The 19,612-nt window shown below is 31.5% G+C and overlaps 1 protein-coding gene across 5 annotated transcripts in view; it reads right to left on the bottom strand.

Annotated features, from left to right (window-relative positions):
* The window catches only part of Vps15 (vacuolar protein sorting 15), a 173,388-nt gene that overhangs the window by 130,962 nt on the left and 22,814 nt on the right, over window positions 1-19,612 (bottom strand). For all 5 annotated transcript variants that reach the window (XM_075353770.1, XM_075353774.1, XM_075353769.1 and 2 more), the window contains exons 3-4: window positions 17,594-17,774; window positions 852-1,001 (exon numbers count right to left, since the gene is read on the bottom strand). In XM_075353770.1, coding sequence (XP_075209885.1) covers window positions 852-1,001; window positions 17,594-17,774 — 331 coding nt within the window. The remainder of the gene's footprint in view (window positions 1-851; window positions 1,002-17,593; window positions 17,775-19,612) is intronic.

Here is a 19,612-nt window from a genome sequence, read left to right as displayed (position 1 = left end):
CTAAAATAAAATTCAATGATAGACGATCTTATAATCTAGTCTCAGACATGATTTTACACAAATTTTAATGAGAAAGATTTGTTTGTAAAATTGTTAAATGAAAAAATGTTGACCTTGCTGAAAATCAAACCTAAGACATGCAAAAATATGGTTGTGCGATGCTGAAGGCACTATTTACAACCCAGGAACTTAAACAAATCTACAACCTACAATCTACACTCTTCAGGAACCTAATAGGTCATTAGTGGAGGTCCACTGTATTTTAATAAATAAATCTTTCAATAAGGAATTCAATCCTTGCTGGATTCTATTGCAAGAATTAAGTCAATACCAGTTCTATTGCAACAATTTTTTTGAGATTTACTCAGTGGAGATGCATTACAGAGAAGAATATGTATAACAAGAAATCAGATAAAATTAGAAAAACGTTTTGCAAGAAACATTATTTGGAATTTTAAATAAATGTTCTCTTTTGAGTAATAAGTAAAAACTGGTACTCATAGTAACATTATATATTTTAGCTTATTATATACTGATTAAAAAAAATACAGTAGAATAACAAATATAGTAAATTATCACTACCATCCACTATGATATATAGTCGTCCAACTCTGAAAGCACTGATGTTTCCTTAATGTTAATATTTAAGACTGAACAAAAACAACTGATTTTTTGCAATCAGTCTAACAGCCTTTTATGAGGCACTATTACCTTAAATTAAAAAAAAAAAAATCATTTAATCATACCTATGAAAAAAGAAAATTTATATTAATCAGTACTTTCATTTAATAAATAATCAATTAAACATATTATGAAACTAACATAATAAATATATTATCAAAATAACTTACACCAAATTTATGTGATTGTAGAAGACCATAAAGAAGTTGAAAAGCAATCCACTTTTTTTCTAAAGGAAGAAGAAATGGACGAGTGGAAATGCGGTCATACAAGCTATACTTTATATACTCACGTAAGAGATAACCAGCCCGATCAGTCAACTGAAAAAAATCATTATCAACTTAGTTAATAAAATTAAATTACAATTACACAAAAGAATAAATGACAATTATACATAAGAATATATATACAAGACAATATTCTGCACTTCTTACAAATTTATAGTAAGACATTTCAATCATATGGAATGGTATTTAAAAATAAAAGGATCTGAACTAACAATAAGATGCCATTGATGAGAACCACATTCAACATCAGTCTGTGCAGCTGTTACGGATGGAAAACTTTTGCCATGGTGTTATACCATATTCTATATAGGCTACAATGCTCTGTCAGAGGAGGTCATCTAATCACCTAGAAATATTTTTATGAACTGTTCTTTACACGGTTGCAAAATAAATAAAAATGAAATATTTTGACAGGGTATATGTTACATTACTAAAGATCTTCACTTTTAAAAACAATCTTATTTACAGTGCAGATTTTAAAAGGTATGATTTGGATGATGTTCATTTTCTGTATGTATTTGTTTATTGTTGTATCCAGAAATATTTTTATTTATTCTTTTCTTTCCAATTCTACCATAAGAATGAAAATGTACTGTAGTATTTTACAATATATCATAGCCAAAATCATGTAATGAACATTAAAAAGTTACTATATGTGTGAATATAAGTTACTATATGTGGATTATTATGTAATATTGCATTTTGATAGAATGAAAATAAATTGATTAAGCTCAAATTAAAAGGGAAAATTTTCTGACAGAGATTGTTAATGGAGTAGAAATCAAAGTAAGAGTGTATGAATGAAACATATACTATATGTTTGAATAACAACAAAACGTCATGTATGAAGAACTACAAGACACTTTGTTCACACTTCTAACTCATAAAGTTAAAAACATCATTGTTAAAAACTATATATTAACTATATATTATACTAAATATTAGTTAAAAATACAATATTTATTCAGAATTTAAGTTTTAAAACTTCTTTTTTAAATTTATATAACAACACAACATATGCATTAACCCAAGATATTTGAATTAATGTACATCCATTATTTGTTCTTATTTGTACATAAGAAATAAAAAATAAACTTTTTGACAAGTTGTAAAATAATAAAGTAACAATATAATTTGTAATCTGTCTATTTTGGAATCCTTCTTCATTAACACCTTCAACAAGTTCAGATTCTCATCACTTCATTCTTTACAGAATTCATCCAAAGTTGCATCATTTCCAATTACTTCATTCATGATAACAGTCAGAGTAATAAACAAAATAACACTAAGAGCTGTAGAAAAAAATATTTCTTCTCATCAAGCTTGTAAAACCTAATACTACTTAAAAAAGTTTTAATTTACTATAACAAAATAAAAGCTAAAAATTTTGTAAAAATAATATTAAAGTACGAGAACTGATTACAAGTTATAGAAAACAAAAGATGATGTTACATTAGTTCTCTGGCATTTTTCACAAAATCCCTGCAACACAACATTACAGCTCTAGAATGCTGAATATTGGTAATTACAGTTCTGCAACTATAACTGCTAATGATAATGTATACTACAGTATTAAACCGAGGGTTTTTAAATTGCTCTGTTGTGATGAAAATTTAACTTTCCAAAGAAAAAAAGCCCTGCTGACATCATAAGTGGATTGAGTTCACTGTAGAAATGATTAAACCAAAACATAACAAATAATTTCTGCTGATTTTAAATACTACATAAATATACCCTTGAATGTCAGATATGAGACAGTGAAAAGAAACTATTTGAGTCTTGTTCTTTTCTTAGACAACCTTCCTTTAGTCACAGAGACAGCTAAGGTGTTTTCAGTTGTTGATGACATATCTGTTCATGATGACACGCATAAGAATACAAAATCAAGCAGCATATTATATAACATAATATGTAGTATATTACATAATTATATATTACATTACATATTATACAGCATATTATATAGATTGTTCTAAACAAATGTTTTAATATGTAATATAAAGAAACTATCTTCCATTGTTTACAATAAATCTCAGCCGTATGAGTATATAATTTACCAATTAACTTTGAGGATATTATTATATAACAAAAAAACTTTTAGTTAAGTTTTTATTTACTTTATCTAGAAAAGATTCAATGATAATTAATTTTTTTTCAATTTCACTTTATTGAATAAAAACACCAACTTGCACACAAGTTTATGAAAAATAAAATTTGTTAATTTTTATTAGAGTTACAATAACAAATAAACATATATTCACATTAAAACATAAAATATATATATACATTGACAATGTAAGCCAAAAAAAAAACCATGACAGTACTAAACTTCTGGAAAACCTGCTCAGTTATGATATTATGAGACTGAGCATACTACCAAAAATGGTCACAAGCACATAACAAAAATCTATAGACTGGGTATGCACAAATTCTGGACAAAATAATACAGAAGTAGAAGTACTCTGCACAGACCAATCTGACCACACTGCCCAGATGATTACAGTCCATAAAAAGACATAAATAAACTATAAAGAAAAAAAGGCACATCAACAATCATACTGTGGAACACCTGAGAAAGGTTGTTTTTAAGAAAGAAGAGTAGCAGGAGGTAAAAAATGCAAAATCTGTTGACCTTGGCCACAATATCTTGTAAATATTTTTCAATTTGCTTTCAATCCCACCTTGGTACAAAATGCTCATAAAGAAAAACTTTACAAAAACAGCTAGGATGAGGAAAGTGAGTCATTAAGGCATACATAATCCAGGCACTAGAATAAGAACAGTACACAGGTAGTGTAAAAGACAAAAGAAGAGCTGCAATAAAGAAAAAGGCATATGACTCAAAGGTGAAAAAACTAATAAGGGAACAAATAATACACATAGAAAAAGTTGAAAACAAGTCCAAAGCATTGTAGCCATTATAAATACAGAACAGAAGGCAAAGGGTAACTTTATCAGAGGACTCATCCTTCAGAGAAGAGGGGCATTGCTTAGATCCTGAAGCAGTAGCAAATCACCTAAATATGTTTTTTACTAAAACTGCTAACAGTAGTTTGAGGGATGCAAACCAAGGATCCATAGCACCAGGCCAACTCCAGTTCAGGCAAAACCAACAGCCTACTGCCAGGCATTACCTTAAACTATAATCCACCACCCCAGAAGTACGAAAAATTATTCAGTCTCAAGCTTAAAATCTCTACTAGTGTAGACTACATCTCCACAAACATGACAAAAACTTGCAGAGAAGAAATCATCATCAAACCACTGACAAAAATAGTAAACAAATTTTTCAAGCAAAGTCTATTCCAAACACAACTTTTATTTCTTTCTTTCTTTCTTTTTCCTGTTTAGCCTCCGGTAACTACCGTTTAGATAATTCTTCAGAGGATGAATGAGGATGATATGTATGAGTGTAAATGAAGTGTAGTCTTGTACATTCTCAGTTCGACCATTCCTGAAATGTGTGGTTAATTGAAACCCAACCACCAAAGAACACCGGTATCCGCGATCTAGTAATCAAATTCATGTAAAAATAACTTCCGAACACAACTAAAAATTTCAAAAGTACACCCTAAATACAAAAGTGGCCCAACTACAGATGCAAACAGCTACCATCTCTTTCATTCCTACGTTCTCAAAAACAGAAGAAAAAAATAGTTCTGATAAGACTTCTGGCCCACTTGGGAAACAACTGCTTGCTTACTGATCAACAACACAGCTTCATAAAAGGTAGATCAGCATCGACTGCAATCACTCAGCTTATAGAGTAGACATAAACATATAGCAGAAGGATGCAATGTTACAAGTTTATTCCTGGACCTTAGTAAGGCCTTTGAATGCATAGATCATGGCCTGTGGATAAAACAAAATTAGGGAATTTGGAATCACAGGAAGAGCAGCAAACCTTACTGACAGGAGGCAGCTCGTAGAAATGAAACACACAGCGAATAAAATACTACTTAAAGTGCAGTCATAATGTCTATCAGTCAACAGACTGCCACAAAGTTCTGCTTAGAGTGGCCATCTTTCTCCTCACAAATGACCAACCACACTGTCTGAAAAATCTGTATCAGGTGGTCATGTACACTGATGATACAGTCTTAACATAAGGTAACAAGAAAATATCCCAGCTAAATACTGATATGCAAGCATCTCTACAACACAACCAAAACATACTGCACTGAAAATAGCCTGGTATTAAATGAAAAAAAAAAAACATGTGCACGTTCTCCATAATCTATGAGGAAGACTGAGAAAGGACTACCAGAGCCCAAGACAGAACATGGAAAATATATTGTATAAATAATACATAAACTATGAATATTACAGAAGGAAAATTAGCTATTGTTTCACAATTTTTAAAAGGTGATTAAAAATGACAGTAGTCTATAAGAAAGCTACAACAGATGTACATAAATTGGCGGTTGAACACACAAGCAGGGAACAGCTGCAGTGGCGCCATACACATTCTACAAAAATAATGTCACTGTTTACTATGTCACAATTTGTCTATGTTGGAATATTTCTGTACAGCATATATTTCTTTCTAACAACGTGCTGTTAAAGAAAAGACAAAGCAGGTAACATTGTCGCCGGGCTGATCTAGTGGTGAACGCGTCTTCACAAATCAGCTGATTTGGAAGTTGAGAGTTCCAGCATTCAAGTCTTAGTAAAGACAGTTACTTTTATACGGATTTGAATACTAGATAGTGGATACTGGTGTTCTTTGGTGGTTGGGTTTCAATTAACCACAAATCTTAGGAATGGTCGAACTGAGACTGTACAAGACTACACTTCATTTACACTCATACATATCATCCTCTGAAGTAATATCTGAACGGTAATTTCCAGAGGTTAAACAGAAAAAGAAAGAAAAAGGAAACATCGGTTGTCATGTGGAAATCACACAAATAATCATGATAAAAATGTAACTTACTCATACATACTCTACTTTTCAAAAATTGTATTTTTATAGTTAATTAATGTAATGTTAATTGTATAATAAAAATATCTGATAAGCCTACCAATTGATTTATTTTAATAAATTGTATACATTATTGTAGTAGATTACAGCATAGGTAAATTGCTGTGTATTCTTAGCATAGCACATTATTACTTGGCACAAACAGTACACAGTATGTGCATCATTACCGTCGTAACTGGATAAAACGGAAATCTGTACAAAATGGAAAAAAAATCTGATCTTGTTGATTTCAATTTTGTACAGATTTCATTGTATTTAAATATGTAGTAGTGGAAATTTTCCAATTGAAGCACAAACTTTAATGAATTGAATTGATGAACTATGAGTCTCTTATCACTATGTGAGCTGGGTTTGAACTGAATTATTTGAATCAATCAAATGTATAATATTACAAAAATAATAAATTAAATTTACATTAAATAAAATAAGAAAATGTCTGTTTAACAATAATGGGCTTTTCGTGGGGATTGCGTGTGAAGTATGCGAGCACCTCATGGGATTGGGAGACCAATCATCATCAACTGGTAAGAAATGAGGTGCCCCTGAGGCGCTGTTTTGGGAGGTACAATGAGGTGCTTTTGCTCTTATAATATCTCTGCAAACAATTGTCCAATTTTCAAAATTCAAACACGGTATTTGTTAGTAGTTGAAGACTAACTTTTGCATGCATCAAGTATATTCTCGATCTAACAGATCACAGTTATTTGAAATGGATATACGAGGGCTATTCAGAAAGTAAGGAACGTTTTGTAATTTTAAAAAACCAAGCACAAGAAAAACTTTTTATTATATACATGTGAAAGAGGGACTAAAATACAACTTTTCAACATAATCACCATACAAATTCAGACACTTATCATAGCAGTGGACACGCTTTGAAATTCCTGTGTCATAGAATTCTGCCGCCTGTGATCTCAACCACTCAGTGACGCGTACTTGAAGCTCCTCATCGTCATCAAAACGCTGTGTTGCTAGCCAGGTCTTCATTTTCGGGAACAAGTGAAAATCACTTGCAGCAAGATCTGGACTGTAGGGGGGATGAGGAAAACTTCCCAGTTTAACGAGTTCAAGAGTTCTTGCGTACGGTTTGCCATGTGAGGTCGGGCATTGTCATGCAAAAGCAAAATTTTGGATGACAATTTTCCTCGGCGCCTGTTTTGGACAGCTCTCCTAAGGTTTTGCAATGTCTGGCAGTACCGTTCAGAGTTTATTGTTGCACCATGCTCGAGAAAATCAATAAGAAGAACACCTTGCCTGTCTCAGAACACTGTTGCCATGATCTTCCTTGCCGACAAAGTTTGCAGACATATCCTTGGTTTTTTGGGGGAAATTGTGTGCCCCCCCTCCATGGACTGTAATTTTGTCTCACAATTCACATGTTTCACCCAGTTTCGTCTCCTGTTACGATTCGATCCAGTAGTGCATCTCCTTGACTGTGTAGGCCTCCAAAAACGTCAAAGCTGTCCCCATTCGTTGTTCTTTATGGTGATCTGTAAGCATTTTTGGTACCCATCTTGCACAAAATTTGTGGTAGCCTAGCTTCTGTGAAACAATTTCAAACAATAAAGTCCGTGAAACTTCTGGGAAACATGGAGAAAGCTCAGTAATTGTGAAACAGCGGTTTTCACGAATCTTTTCGTCAACTTTGGAGACCAGATCGTCAGTCACAATGCTCAGACGTCCACTCATATTTTTATCGTGAACGTTTGTTCGGCCATTTTTAAACTGAATGCACCACTTCCTGACAGAACTTTCACTCATTACGTTGTTCCCGTACACTTCACACAGTTCCCGATGAATTTCTATTGGTTTTAAGTTTTTTGCCAACAAAAACTGAATCACAGACCGCACCTCACAACTGGCAGGATTTTCGATTGCAGCACACATTTCAAATTTGTATATAAAAAAAATGGGCAGTGCGGAGATATTCCCGTTGTCACAGCTAGACGCTGACTGAGGTGCCGAGCACGAGCACACCAATATATTCGCGATTGGCATGCGCCTGGCGGCGTCAGGTGGAAACGTTCCTTACTTTCTGAATAGCCCTCATATATAAAACCCATCAGGTTGGTCTAGTGGTTAACGCGTCTTCCCAAATCAGCTGATTCGGAAAGTCAAGAGTTACAGCGTTCAAGTCCTACTAAAGCCAGTTATTTTTACACGGTTTTGAATACTAGATCGTGGAAACCGGTGTTCTTTGGTGGTTGGGTTTCAATTAACCACACATCTCAGGAATGGTCGAACTGAGAATGTACAAGACTACACTTCATTTACACTCATACATATCATCCTCATTCATCCTCTGAAGAATTATCTAAACGGTAGTTACCGGAGGCTAAACAGGAAAAAGAGAGAGAGCCCTCATATATAAAGTTTATCTTTGTTTGTTATTGCATCACGTGAGAACCAATTGGATGATTACTTTCAAGTTTGCAGGATACATTCATGTTATCCCAGGGAAGGTTTTAAGCCATTGAGCGAGGCCCTAGATCCATTAAAGGTTAAGATATTAAAAATATTCATTATAACTTCATCCCCAAGGAGGGTGAAGTTATCAATTAAAGATATTCATTAGGGAAAAACAGATTAATTCTTTTAGTTCATTATTATATTTCTGCCACCATGGCAAAGAAATAAGTTACGAATTTTTCGTTATCAGAGGTGTGTGTAATTTAGTTACCATAATTACTATTATTCTAGCCGCCTCTGTTACGTGAGTGGTAGTGTCTCAGTCTTTCACCCGGAGATCCTGGGTTTGAATCCCGGTCAGGCATGGCATTTTTCACACATGCTACAAAGCATCATCTCATTCTCTGCGGAAAAAATTGCTTAACTGCGGATACGGAGGTTAAAAAAAATAAGTTACAATTATTCTATATTTTGTAATATAGTTTCTTTTTCGGGTTTCTATAAAGCCAGAATACAATAATTGTTATTTATCAATATTATTCTCACAACCATGAGGATAATATACAGTGTGGAGGTCCAGGGAATGGAGCCCTCTGGGTAGATGGGAATAGTGACAGTGAGCTCTGTGGCCATGGGGTAGGCCCCTTGTTCCCAAGGAGCCCTGAGTTAGCTCTGGGATTTGCCTGGGCTGACCGGAGCACCAAGGGTCCAAGATCTGACTAGACAGGCTGGCTATAGTTGTTTAAATAATTGTTTTTTAAGGTCCTCTTGGCCCGATCATAATGTTCCATGTTTTGCTACTATTTAACATGCAAGTTGTCATCAGTTGGTATTACTTTTAAGTGTTTAACCCAACCACTAATTACAACAGTTTATAGATTGCTCACATGCATCTGAACACAAATTAATAAATAACTTAAGTATGACATACTATTGGGAAAATGAAAAAAATGTTGAAGAGTGCTTTCCTCTCAGAAAAGAACAAAATCATACAAATAATTACATATTCAAAATATATTCTCAAATAAAATTATTTTTTTTAACAATAATGTCTTGATTTGTCATACAATCCTTTCATATTATGAAACCACAATACATATACATATATATTCAAAAAACAACTTAACCAAACACAGAACAGAAAAGACCTAAAAAAACTATTACTAATAGTCAACTTTCGCAGGATTCTGCATCAACAGTCAATACATAATTCTACAATTACATAAAAAATTAACAAAAACAAAAAAGAATTAGAAAACTTGAAAATTTCATTGAATAAACATTGCGTTAAAAATGGTTACAAAGTCATAGATAAGTTAAATTCTATTAAAGCTATCTCTGACACTAAAGTGGTCAGTAATACCAGTTGATAAAACAACCAAAATAATAAAAAATAATTTAAAGGAAACCCCCAGAATATACTAATGCATTGATCACCATTGTGAGGAATATTTGTTTTCAAAATTATTTTGAATATAAGAATGAACGTTTTTCACAAACAAAAGGATTACCTATGGGTTCACCTATTCCTGGAATTATGTCTGAGATTTTTATACAATATTTTGAAAATATTATAGTTCATGGTATATTGAGTACACACCAAGTACTATTATGGATAAGATATGTAGATGATATTTTAATCATATATAATCCAGTTATAAATAATGAACATTTGATCATTTTAAATAAACTTAATAATTATAATGAAAATTTAAAATTTACATGCGAAATGGATAAGAACAGTAAAATAAATTTTGTAGATATTGAGACTGAAATAAACAGAAGCAATATCATAGAAACAATCAATTTATAGAAAACCCAAAATGAATAGTATTACAATACATGTAAATTCTAATTACCCAGGTCACAAAAAATTGGTACGTATAAAAACCTATTTTTAGAACTGTACATTATATGAAGAACAATGAAAATAATCTCAAAAAAGAAATATAAGTATAAAACAAAGCAGTATTTAATGATTTCAATGAATTGTAGAAAAAGTATATAAAAAACACAGTATAAAAACCATGATAGTTTTACAAAATTTCAACAAGAAAAAACATGAAAATTAGTAACATTTTTTTCTTAGAATACAATTATACACATAAAATAATAGAAAAAATTACTAATGTTTATGATAAAAGTAAAAAATCATATAAACTAAATAATCATATTATAAAATATTTAAGGAAGAGTAATAAAAATAATAATAATAATGATGGAGAGAATTTAAGGGGAATATATTAAATTATATGTAATGAATTAATAACATTTATATTGGTAAAACTAACATATCCTTTAAAAAGAGGTTTATGGAACATTATAATACTTACAGAGATGGAAAGAGAGACGTGGACGATCATTTTTTGCAATGTAAATATGGTATTGCTGATTAATTTAGAAATTTTTAATAACAATAAAAAAATGAAGATACTTGAAAAATACTATATTTATAAATTTAAACAAAAGAATGAAATGATTAACCAACAAGTTGTATTTGAAGATGGATGATGTTTTAATTAAAGATATAGTGAGTTGTAGCAGTTGGCAAAAATGTTAACGAACATATTTGTATAATGTTTAAAATTTACATAATTCCTGTAATGACAGTGGAGTTACAAATTTATTATTTTGATAGGGTTTATGTTTTAAATTTTTTATTTCTTTTTTGTTTTTGTCATTTTTTTATGTAATTGTAGAATTACGTACCAACTGATGATGCGGGATCCTGTGAAAGTCGACTATTAGTATTTTTTTTTTAGGTCTTTTCAGTTACTGTGTCTGGTAATTGTTTTTTTTAAAAATTTAATTAGCACAGTGGTCAATATTTTGATGAATTTTTTGAATTTTCAAAGAGTTACATGTACATATATATATATATATATATATATATATATATATATATATATATTTCAGGGCGTAATGTTTAAGATCAGACTATGTAACTTTTCTCCAAAATATATCAAAAGTCATATTGAGCATCCACAAGGAGCGCCTAGATATAACAGGAAAAAATGTGAGAAATTTGTCCCGTGAACTGAATCTAAATAAACTTCACAGCTACATTTATCATCAAACCTCATCTCACTAGATCACATCTAAAATTGTAACTAAAGACCTAGTACCACCACAGGTGACCCCTTGACAGTCAACCATGAAAGGTATTTTAAGGAATACGCCACCAGCTGAACCAAGAAACACCAGAGTTCAGAGAAGACAGCATTCAGATACGGTGGGCTGCCATTTAGAAGATAACATGTGATCAGAATCATTGGTATGCCCTAACACTATACATACGAACAAGACAAATACAAAGTCAGAAATCAAACCAAAGCAAATCACCTACATTTCCACACACAATGTAAACTCGCTAATGCAGACTGATAGACCAGAAATAATAACTGGCCTAATAGATCAATACAAAATTCTCATCATGGGTCTGCAAGAAATAAGAAATACCGACCAGGTGCCATAGAATCTATAGGCTCTACAAAGGTTTACCTGGAAAGAATGATGAAAAATATCTCACAGCTTGGAACGGCTTTTTAGTCAGCCTCAAAATAATAAACTCCATACAAAAATTCATGCAACAATTCCCAAGAATCTCAACACTATAGAGGCATCTAATAAAATCTACACTATAATAAACGCCCATGCACCCACTAATAAAAAAGATAACTTCTTAAAGACTATAAAGAGAGAGAAAAGTTCTGGGATCTACTTGACCTGACTACATCCTAAACATCCTGAAAAACCATGTTAATTAATTGGAGACTTCAATGCTCAACTAGGTACAGAAAAAGATACTGTGACATCATTGAAAAATGGCCCGCCCAAAAGAAAACAAACAAAAACGACAGACTCATCAATCTCTGCAGAAAACACAACCTAATCTCCAAATCTACATATTTCAAGAGAAACTTCAAAACCTGGTAACACCCTGACTACACTAAAGGAAAATGATAAACTAGACGATATCTTCATAGACAAACACCACCACAAGAAGATCTATAATGTAAAAGTAGACAGGCTCAGATCACTATGTAGTCAAAATTAAAATTAAATTTACTCCCCAAAAAAAGCAAAAAAAACCAAGACCTAAAAATAAAGGTAAATGGATTCCACCCAAATAAACAAGAATGAAAATTACCAAAAAGCAACTGAAAAAATAACAATCACAGATAAACTCAAAGATATAGTCAACAACCTTAAACAAATTGCAGAATTAGCCCCAATAAAATCCTGTAAAAAACATCAATGGAGGAACAGTGAATGTGACAAAACAGTGGAGAAACGACATCAAGTATGGCTATTTCACCAATCCCAAAAATCAAAAAATCCTTACAGAATCTAGTAAAACAAAAGAAAAGATACCATCCAAACCCTAAGGAGAATAAAAAGACACCATAAAAGAAGTAGTCAATAAAAGAAAAATTCAATTAGGCACACTTGAGACTACTACAAAACCTTAAAAAATCAGCTCCAAAAATACGAACCCCCAACCCTACTAATAAAGAATGAACAGTAAACAAGCCCATAACAATAAAGACAATGGAAATCCTAGTTAAATATTTCAACAAATTCCTATATTGAGAAGAACCGACAGAACTCCAAAATTTAAACACCATCACTCCAACAACAACACCACCAGAAAACATCAACCCTCCCACAATAAAAGAAGTCTACCAAGCACTGGGTGAGATGAAGAATTACAAACCAGCAGGAGAAGATCAGACTTTTACTAAACAACTGGAAACAAGCAGGAGGATCAGCAAAAACTGCCCTTCTTCAAAAGCTTGTTAACATCTAGATCAAAGAAAAACTACTAGAACACTGGATGACAGCCATCAACCATTCGCTACATAAAAAAAGAAACAAAACAGACTGTAACAATTATTTCACTCCTAGAGACAATATATAAAATTCTTTCAAGAATAATCCTCAACAGGATTGATTCACAACTCGAGAAGGAACTAGGTGAATACCAGGGAGGTTTCAGACCCTGGAGGAGCTGTCCAGACCAGATCATGAGTCTCAAGCTAATAATGGATTACAACAGAAAAAGAAACAGAAGCACAGTGATAATATTTGTAAATTTCAAGAAAGCTTATGACAACATCCACAGAGAATCCCTACTAAAAATTCTTGGATACCTCAGACTACATACCAAATTAATAAACATGATAAAACTGACCCTCACAAACAATAAGTCACAGGTAAAATTCAGAGGCGAGCTCTTCGAACCATTTGAGATCAAAACAGAACTGTCCCAAGGCGACGGCCTCTCACCGCTATTATTATTATTATTATTATTATATATCACAGCATTCTAGAAATGGTAGTGAGGTAATGGCACAAAAAATGTCTCCCAAAAGTAAAAATAGCCTTAAAAATCAAAACAAACTGTTTTGGTTTCGCGACGACTTGGCACTGTTAGCAAATGACATTGACAAAGCTAAATCACACGTATCAAAACTTCAAAAAATTGCACATAAAACTGGCCTAAAAATATCATTTGAAAAGACAGAAATTATGCTCCAAAAACCAACATAAAATCAAAATAGTAACACAATTTAAATACTTTCAGGAAATAATAAGCTTAATGAAAAACCCTCATTCCAAATAAGAAGAAACAAACTTACTAAGGCTCAAAAATGAACCCGGTACACTTACAATAAAAAATACCTATTATGAAACGCAAAAATAAGACACTACAACACAGTTATAAAACCAGAAGCCACATATGCAGCAGAAAAACTCTTCCACCTGAACGAAAAATCAAAGAGAGACAGACTCCAGAAAATCGAAAGAAGAATTGGAAGAACCTACATTAATAAAAGGTACCAGAAAAACGGGCAGTGGAAGATTGTGCCCAACAAAGTAATATACAATTAGAACCTATCTGACACCATGTGTAAGAGGAGACTAGGATTCTTTGGACATATCATGAGGATACAGGATTCAAACCTTCTGAAACAGCTAGTACAGTACAATCTTGACTCAAAAACACCAAGACAGGATGCAGATGGATCAGAGAAATAAAAGAGGATCTGAAAGAAATTGGCTTACACCAGAAGACACCACAAATAAGATAAAATTAATCAAGAACAGAAACACTTGCTCTCACACTCACAACACGAACATTTTCAACACTAGAAAGGGCACAAAGATTGGAATGTATGAAAAAGTACTGGGAGACCACAAGGCCCTAAACAGTCCCATAAGAGACTTCGATAATGGACTAACTAAAGTGATCCTATGCAGTCATAAAAGATAATAATAATAATATATATTTGAGAGTAAATTTTATCTTTGAAATCACTTCAAAAATAAAAATATAGTTATACTAAACTGCTCAGTGAATATAAAATAAAAATATTATAAACTGATAATGTAATGTTACTTAAAACAAACTTTAAATTAAATATTATTTTATAGAAACAGAATTTGACAGCATTAAATGAATTCAATGAGACTTCACAGTTTTGATTACTGTTGTTTAAGAGATGTGTTCAAAAAGTAATGAGAATTTTGAAATTCTGCGGGTTGTATTAGCCCGATTCTTGAGATTTTTTCGTTGTTGAATCGGTAAACATGTCTGAAAAGTATCTACATATTTTTAGCCATATTGGAAGTTTAGTCTGTTGTCAGCTGTCAAAAGGATAACACGTGTTTTGGTACAATCGGCGATATTTTATTTGTGGAATAAAAATGGAATAAAATGTAACAATGTTTTAAAAATGTTAAATATTGCTTTTGGTGAGTCTGCTATGAGTAAAGCAAGGACTTACGAATGGTATAAGCATTTTCAAGAAGGTTGTGAAGATGTTGGAGATGACGAGCGCCCTGGATGTTCCAGCACATCAACAATCTATGAAAACGTGGAAACAGTGAAAGAAATGATTATGAATGATCGCCGAATCACAATCAGAGAAGTCACTGATGATGTTGAGATATCAATTGGCTCTGCCATGAAATCTTTTCGGATGTTTTGGGTATAAAACATGTGACAGCAAAATCTGTTCCAAAATTATTGAATTTCGAACAAAATTAGCGATGAATGGAAGTTGCTCAGGAGTCGCTAAATGAAGCCAACAACAATGCAGAACTACTGAAATATATCATAACAGGTGATGAAACATGGGTTTACAGATATGATGTCAAAACTAAGGCTCAATCGTCCCATTGGAGTCATTCTGGATCACCAAGACCAAAAAAAAGCTCGACAAGTACAATCAAATGTGAAGATTATGCTCACCATGTTCTGCGATTTTAACAGCATAGTGAATCATGAGTTCTTGCAACAAGGTCAAACGATCAATAAGGAGTATTACCTACAAGTTCAACAACACCGTTTGCGTGAAGCAATCTGAAAAAAACACGCGGATTTGTGGTGAAACAACTCACAGCTTTTGCATCATGATAATGCGCCTGCACATACTTCATTGCTTGTTTGTCAATTTTTAGCCAAAAACAACACTGTAATGATACACCAGCCTCCATATTCGCCAGACATGGGCCCATGTGACTTTTTTCTATTCTCAAAAATAAAGAGAACATTAAAGAGCAGTCATTTTACAAGCATAGATGAGATTACAAGCGGATAGCTGAAAGAGCTAAACACTATTTCAAAGACTGAATTCCAAAAGTGTTTCGGGGATTGGAAGAAGCGCTGGCATATGTGTATAATATCTAATGGGAACTATTTTGAAGGGGATAATGTTAATATAGATGCATAAATAAAATTCTTTCAAAAAAACAAAAATTCTTATTACTTTTTGAACACTTTTATGATTTTTATATCTGATTGCATTAATAAAAATATAAACTTTTCTTTAGTGTTGTTTTTTAGTTTTAATAGTGATTAATATTTTTGGTTCAATACACTTTTCTACTGGCATTCCTTAACAGAAGAAATGGTGACTATAATAAATTACATTTGAAATACAGTCAATTCCCAGTACATCAAAATGATGGGAACAAAGCAAATTCAGATAACCAAGATTAATTAATTTATAGCCAATATACAGAATAAGGTTAATTCATAAAGAAATAGCATTTTTATAGAGGAATCCATTTATTACATGTATATAAACAGACATTATAGTCTTAAATGTAATAATAATCAGGCCTACCAAAAATATAATTTTTATTCTAATAATTTCAAAATTTTTAAAAGCAAAACAAAAACTGGAAATATTTTTTGGATCTTCTCCACCATAGTTGCAGCTATGTCATGCCATCATTTAATTATAATAAAATATGAGAGGATGATATATAATTTTGTTTAATGAACTGTAATCAAACTTGAAATGAGAATAAGTACAGATCCGAGAAATCCAGTCTGCAGTATTTAAATTGGGACTAAAATGTGGAAAGCACAGTCTTAAAGAATGAATTTTTTTTTAAATATACCAGAAATCTTTTAAAAAATGCTAATCTTAAGAGATAAGAAATTCTTTAAATAACTTTCTTAAGAATTTATGAATTTCTTTAATTCTTCAAAAATACACCAGAAATCTCTTACCTCTGAGCGCATCTTCAGCACCATTGTCATCATCTGGAATGTTTAAATCCACAAATGTATCGACTTTTTGCTTATTTTTTTCATAATACAGTAACCACTACTTTCTGATTAGTGAACATCTGTTCTTCATCATTAGAAATTAATCCATACCAGCATGTTTTTATCTATTTCATCCCTTCAAGTGAATTTTTTAAGTTAAAACGTTTTTCAATGTAGATAATTTTTTTAAATTATTTTTTCAGTTGTTTTTCACAACCTGAGCCTTAGTTAGGCTGGGTTTGGATAACTGGGAATCTAATGTATTACTTGATTTTACTATTGGTATCCCAAAAAATGAAATGAATATTTTTTTTTTTTTGTAATTCAGATCAATTAAAAACATTCAATCACTTCTTTTTTGTATAAAACAAAATATTGTTAACATTCCTGGCCTTATAATGGTTTTCAATAAATACAAACTAAAAATTTACCAAATTACAGTTTATTTTTACCAATACAAATAAACAATTTAGTAAATATTGGTAACAAAATTGAATCATCAGAAAAGTGTTTTAAAAAATGTTTGTTTCAGATTTTTTCTTCATAACGGGTAAAAATGAATAATAGAAAAAACTGACAGTTCTTGCTAAAACTTCATGAATACACTGAACAAAACATAAAAATTATTAATAAATTAAAATATTTTTAGAAAATCAATCTTCTTACAATAGCTTTCTGAAATGGCAAACAGTTAATTGCAGGGCCAAGTTTCAAGCGTATTTCTTCAACACGATCCTTATACGTAGTAAGAGGTAAAGTTGGATCATGTATTGCAAATACTTTAACAACCACCAAACCTTCTTGACTTTTCGCACGAGCTACCTTAAAAAATCTTGTACTACCCAAACTAAAACAAAATAAAAATACGATTAATACCATAATTATAAAATTTTAAAATAAATCATATACAAAATAATGTACAGGTTAAAACAGTGGTTACCAAAGTGGTTATACAAAATGATTCTTGGGAGTAACCCAAAGAAGTAGGCATGATTATTTGCAAGTATATGATTGTATATCATGTGAGTGCGAGGTTCTCTCATTGATCGCTGTGTCTGGTTTCACTAGTACCTGGGGAGCTCATCATAAACACACTAGCTTTAAAGCGCATGCACATGTCATGGGACTGTGCTAAAACTAGTTGTCAAACTAAACGATGAATTACACAGTTTTCTTTTGGACAAAGATAAGAGTTCAAAGTTTGCTTACTTTTCAGTGACGATAAATGGCTGTTGTTAGTAGTTAGTATGTTACTTGGCTGATATTTTCAAACAACTAAACATGCTCAATTTGTCTCTTCAAGGAAAAGGTTGTATTTTAACAATGACTGAGAAAGTAACTGCATTTCAAAAGAAAATTATGATGTAGAGGGAGAATTTAGAAAAGGGATCTTTAGAAATGTTTCCATCATTGTGTGATTTTGCTACTGAAAATGAACTAAATGTGAAACAAATTAAGTCTTTTATCTACACATTTAAAAAATTTGGAGATAGAGAATTTTGAAACCTATTTACAGACATTCCAAGTATTAAAACAAGAGTTTCGAATGGGTCATGAACCCATTTGCTGAAAATGTAAAAGTAGATCATCTTTTGATTCCAGCTCAAGAACAGTTAATTGACATGAGAGTAAAAAAATGAGTCCAAATTTAAAGGAAAATCTCTTCATAGAAGGAGGATGGGATTGAAAACCAAATATCCAGATTTAATAAGCACAGCGATGAATGCAATCCTAAAATTTGGTTCTAAACACCTATTGTGAAATAACATCTTCTGTATTGAGGACAATTAAAACCAAATACAAAAATAAATTATAATTAGAACCAGATCTTCTAATTCCATATTAACTGAGGGCATCAAACCAGATTTTTCTGATATTACTAAACAAATACAATCACATTGCTCACATTAAATTCTAATTCAAAATTTAAATTGTAATTAAATTTAAATGTATATATATTGTTTAAAATAAATAAATAATTTGATTGTGACTAGCGCATGCGTACTCAGAACGACACATGTTATAAACCAAATTGATCCACACAAGTACAGAAATATAGATTAAATAAGATGACACCTTATTTCATATTTTATAAAAAAGGATTTTGTGGAATCCCACATCTTCAGTTGCATTTATTTTACTTTAAACTGTTTGTATCAAACTACATTCCACATTTAAATACATTCAAATTTATAAAATTCTTTTTTTTTCTATTTTTAAAAATTAAAACTTTTTAAGATATAAATAACACAGAAGTTAAAAATTTAATTTGTATATTAGTACAAGGAATGTGGGTATTGACTTTGGAAAAATATATTACATTATATTAAATGGGGTACAACTTATAATTATTTTTGTCTTAGGGGGTAAGCAATCAAATAAGATTGGAGATAACTGGGTTAAAAGACGAAATATAACTTTAGTTTTAAGATACATTTACTTAAACAGATTAGCCTAAAAATTACTTTAAACTATAAATTTTGATACTGAGTTAATAATGGTGATTAATGAAAATTCTCAAAAATTTTTTCTTTTAATGTAGTCCTATTTCATGACCATAAATGAATTTTGGGTAATGATATTTCTAATAAGGGTCAATCCATTTGAAGTGTCTCAAAAAACATAAGCAGGTAGCTTAACCAATTCAAAAAAAATATTGAAACTTACTACCCACTTGTTTCAGTT

This window comes from Lycorma delicatula, chromosome 1 (assembly GCF_047948215.1).
Source record: "Lycorma delicatula isolate Av1 chromosome 1, ASM4794821v1, whole genome shotgun sequence".
Taxonomy (NCBI): Eukaryota; Metazoa; Arthropoda; class Insecta; order Hemiptera; family Fulgoridae; genus Lycorma; species Lycorma delicatula.
This window is presented reverse-complemented; position numbering and strand designations above follow the sequence as displayed.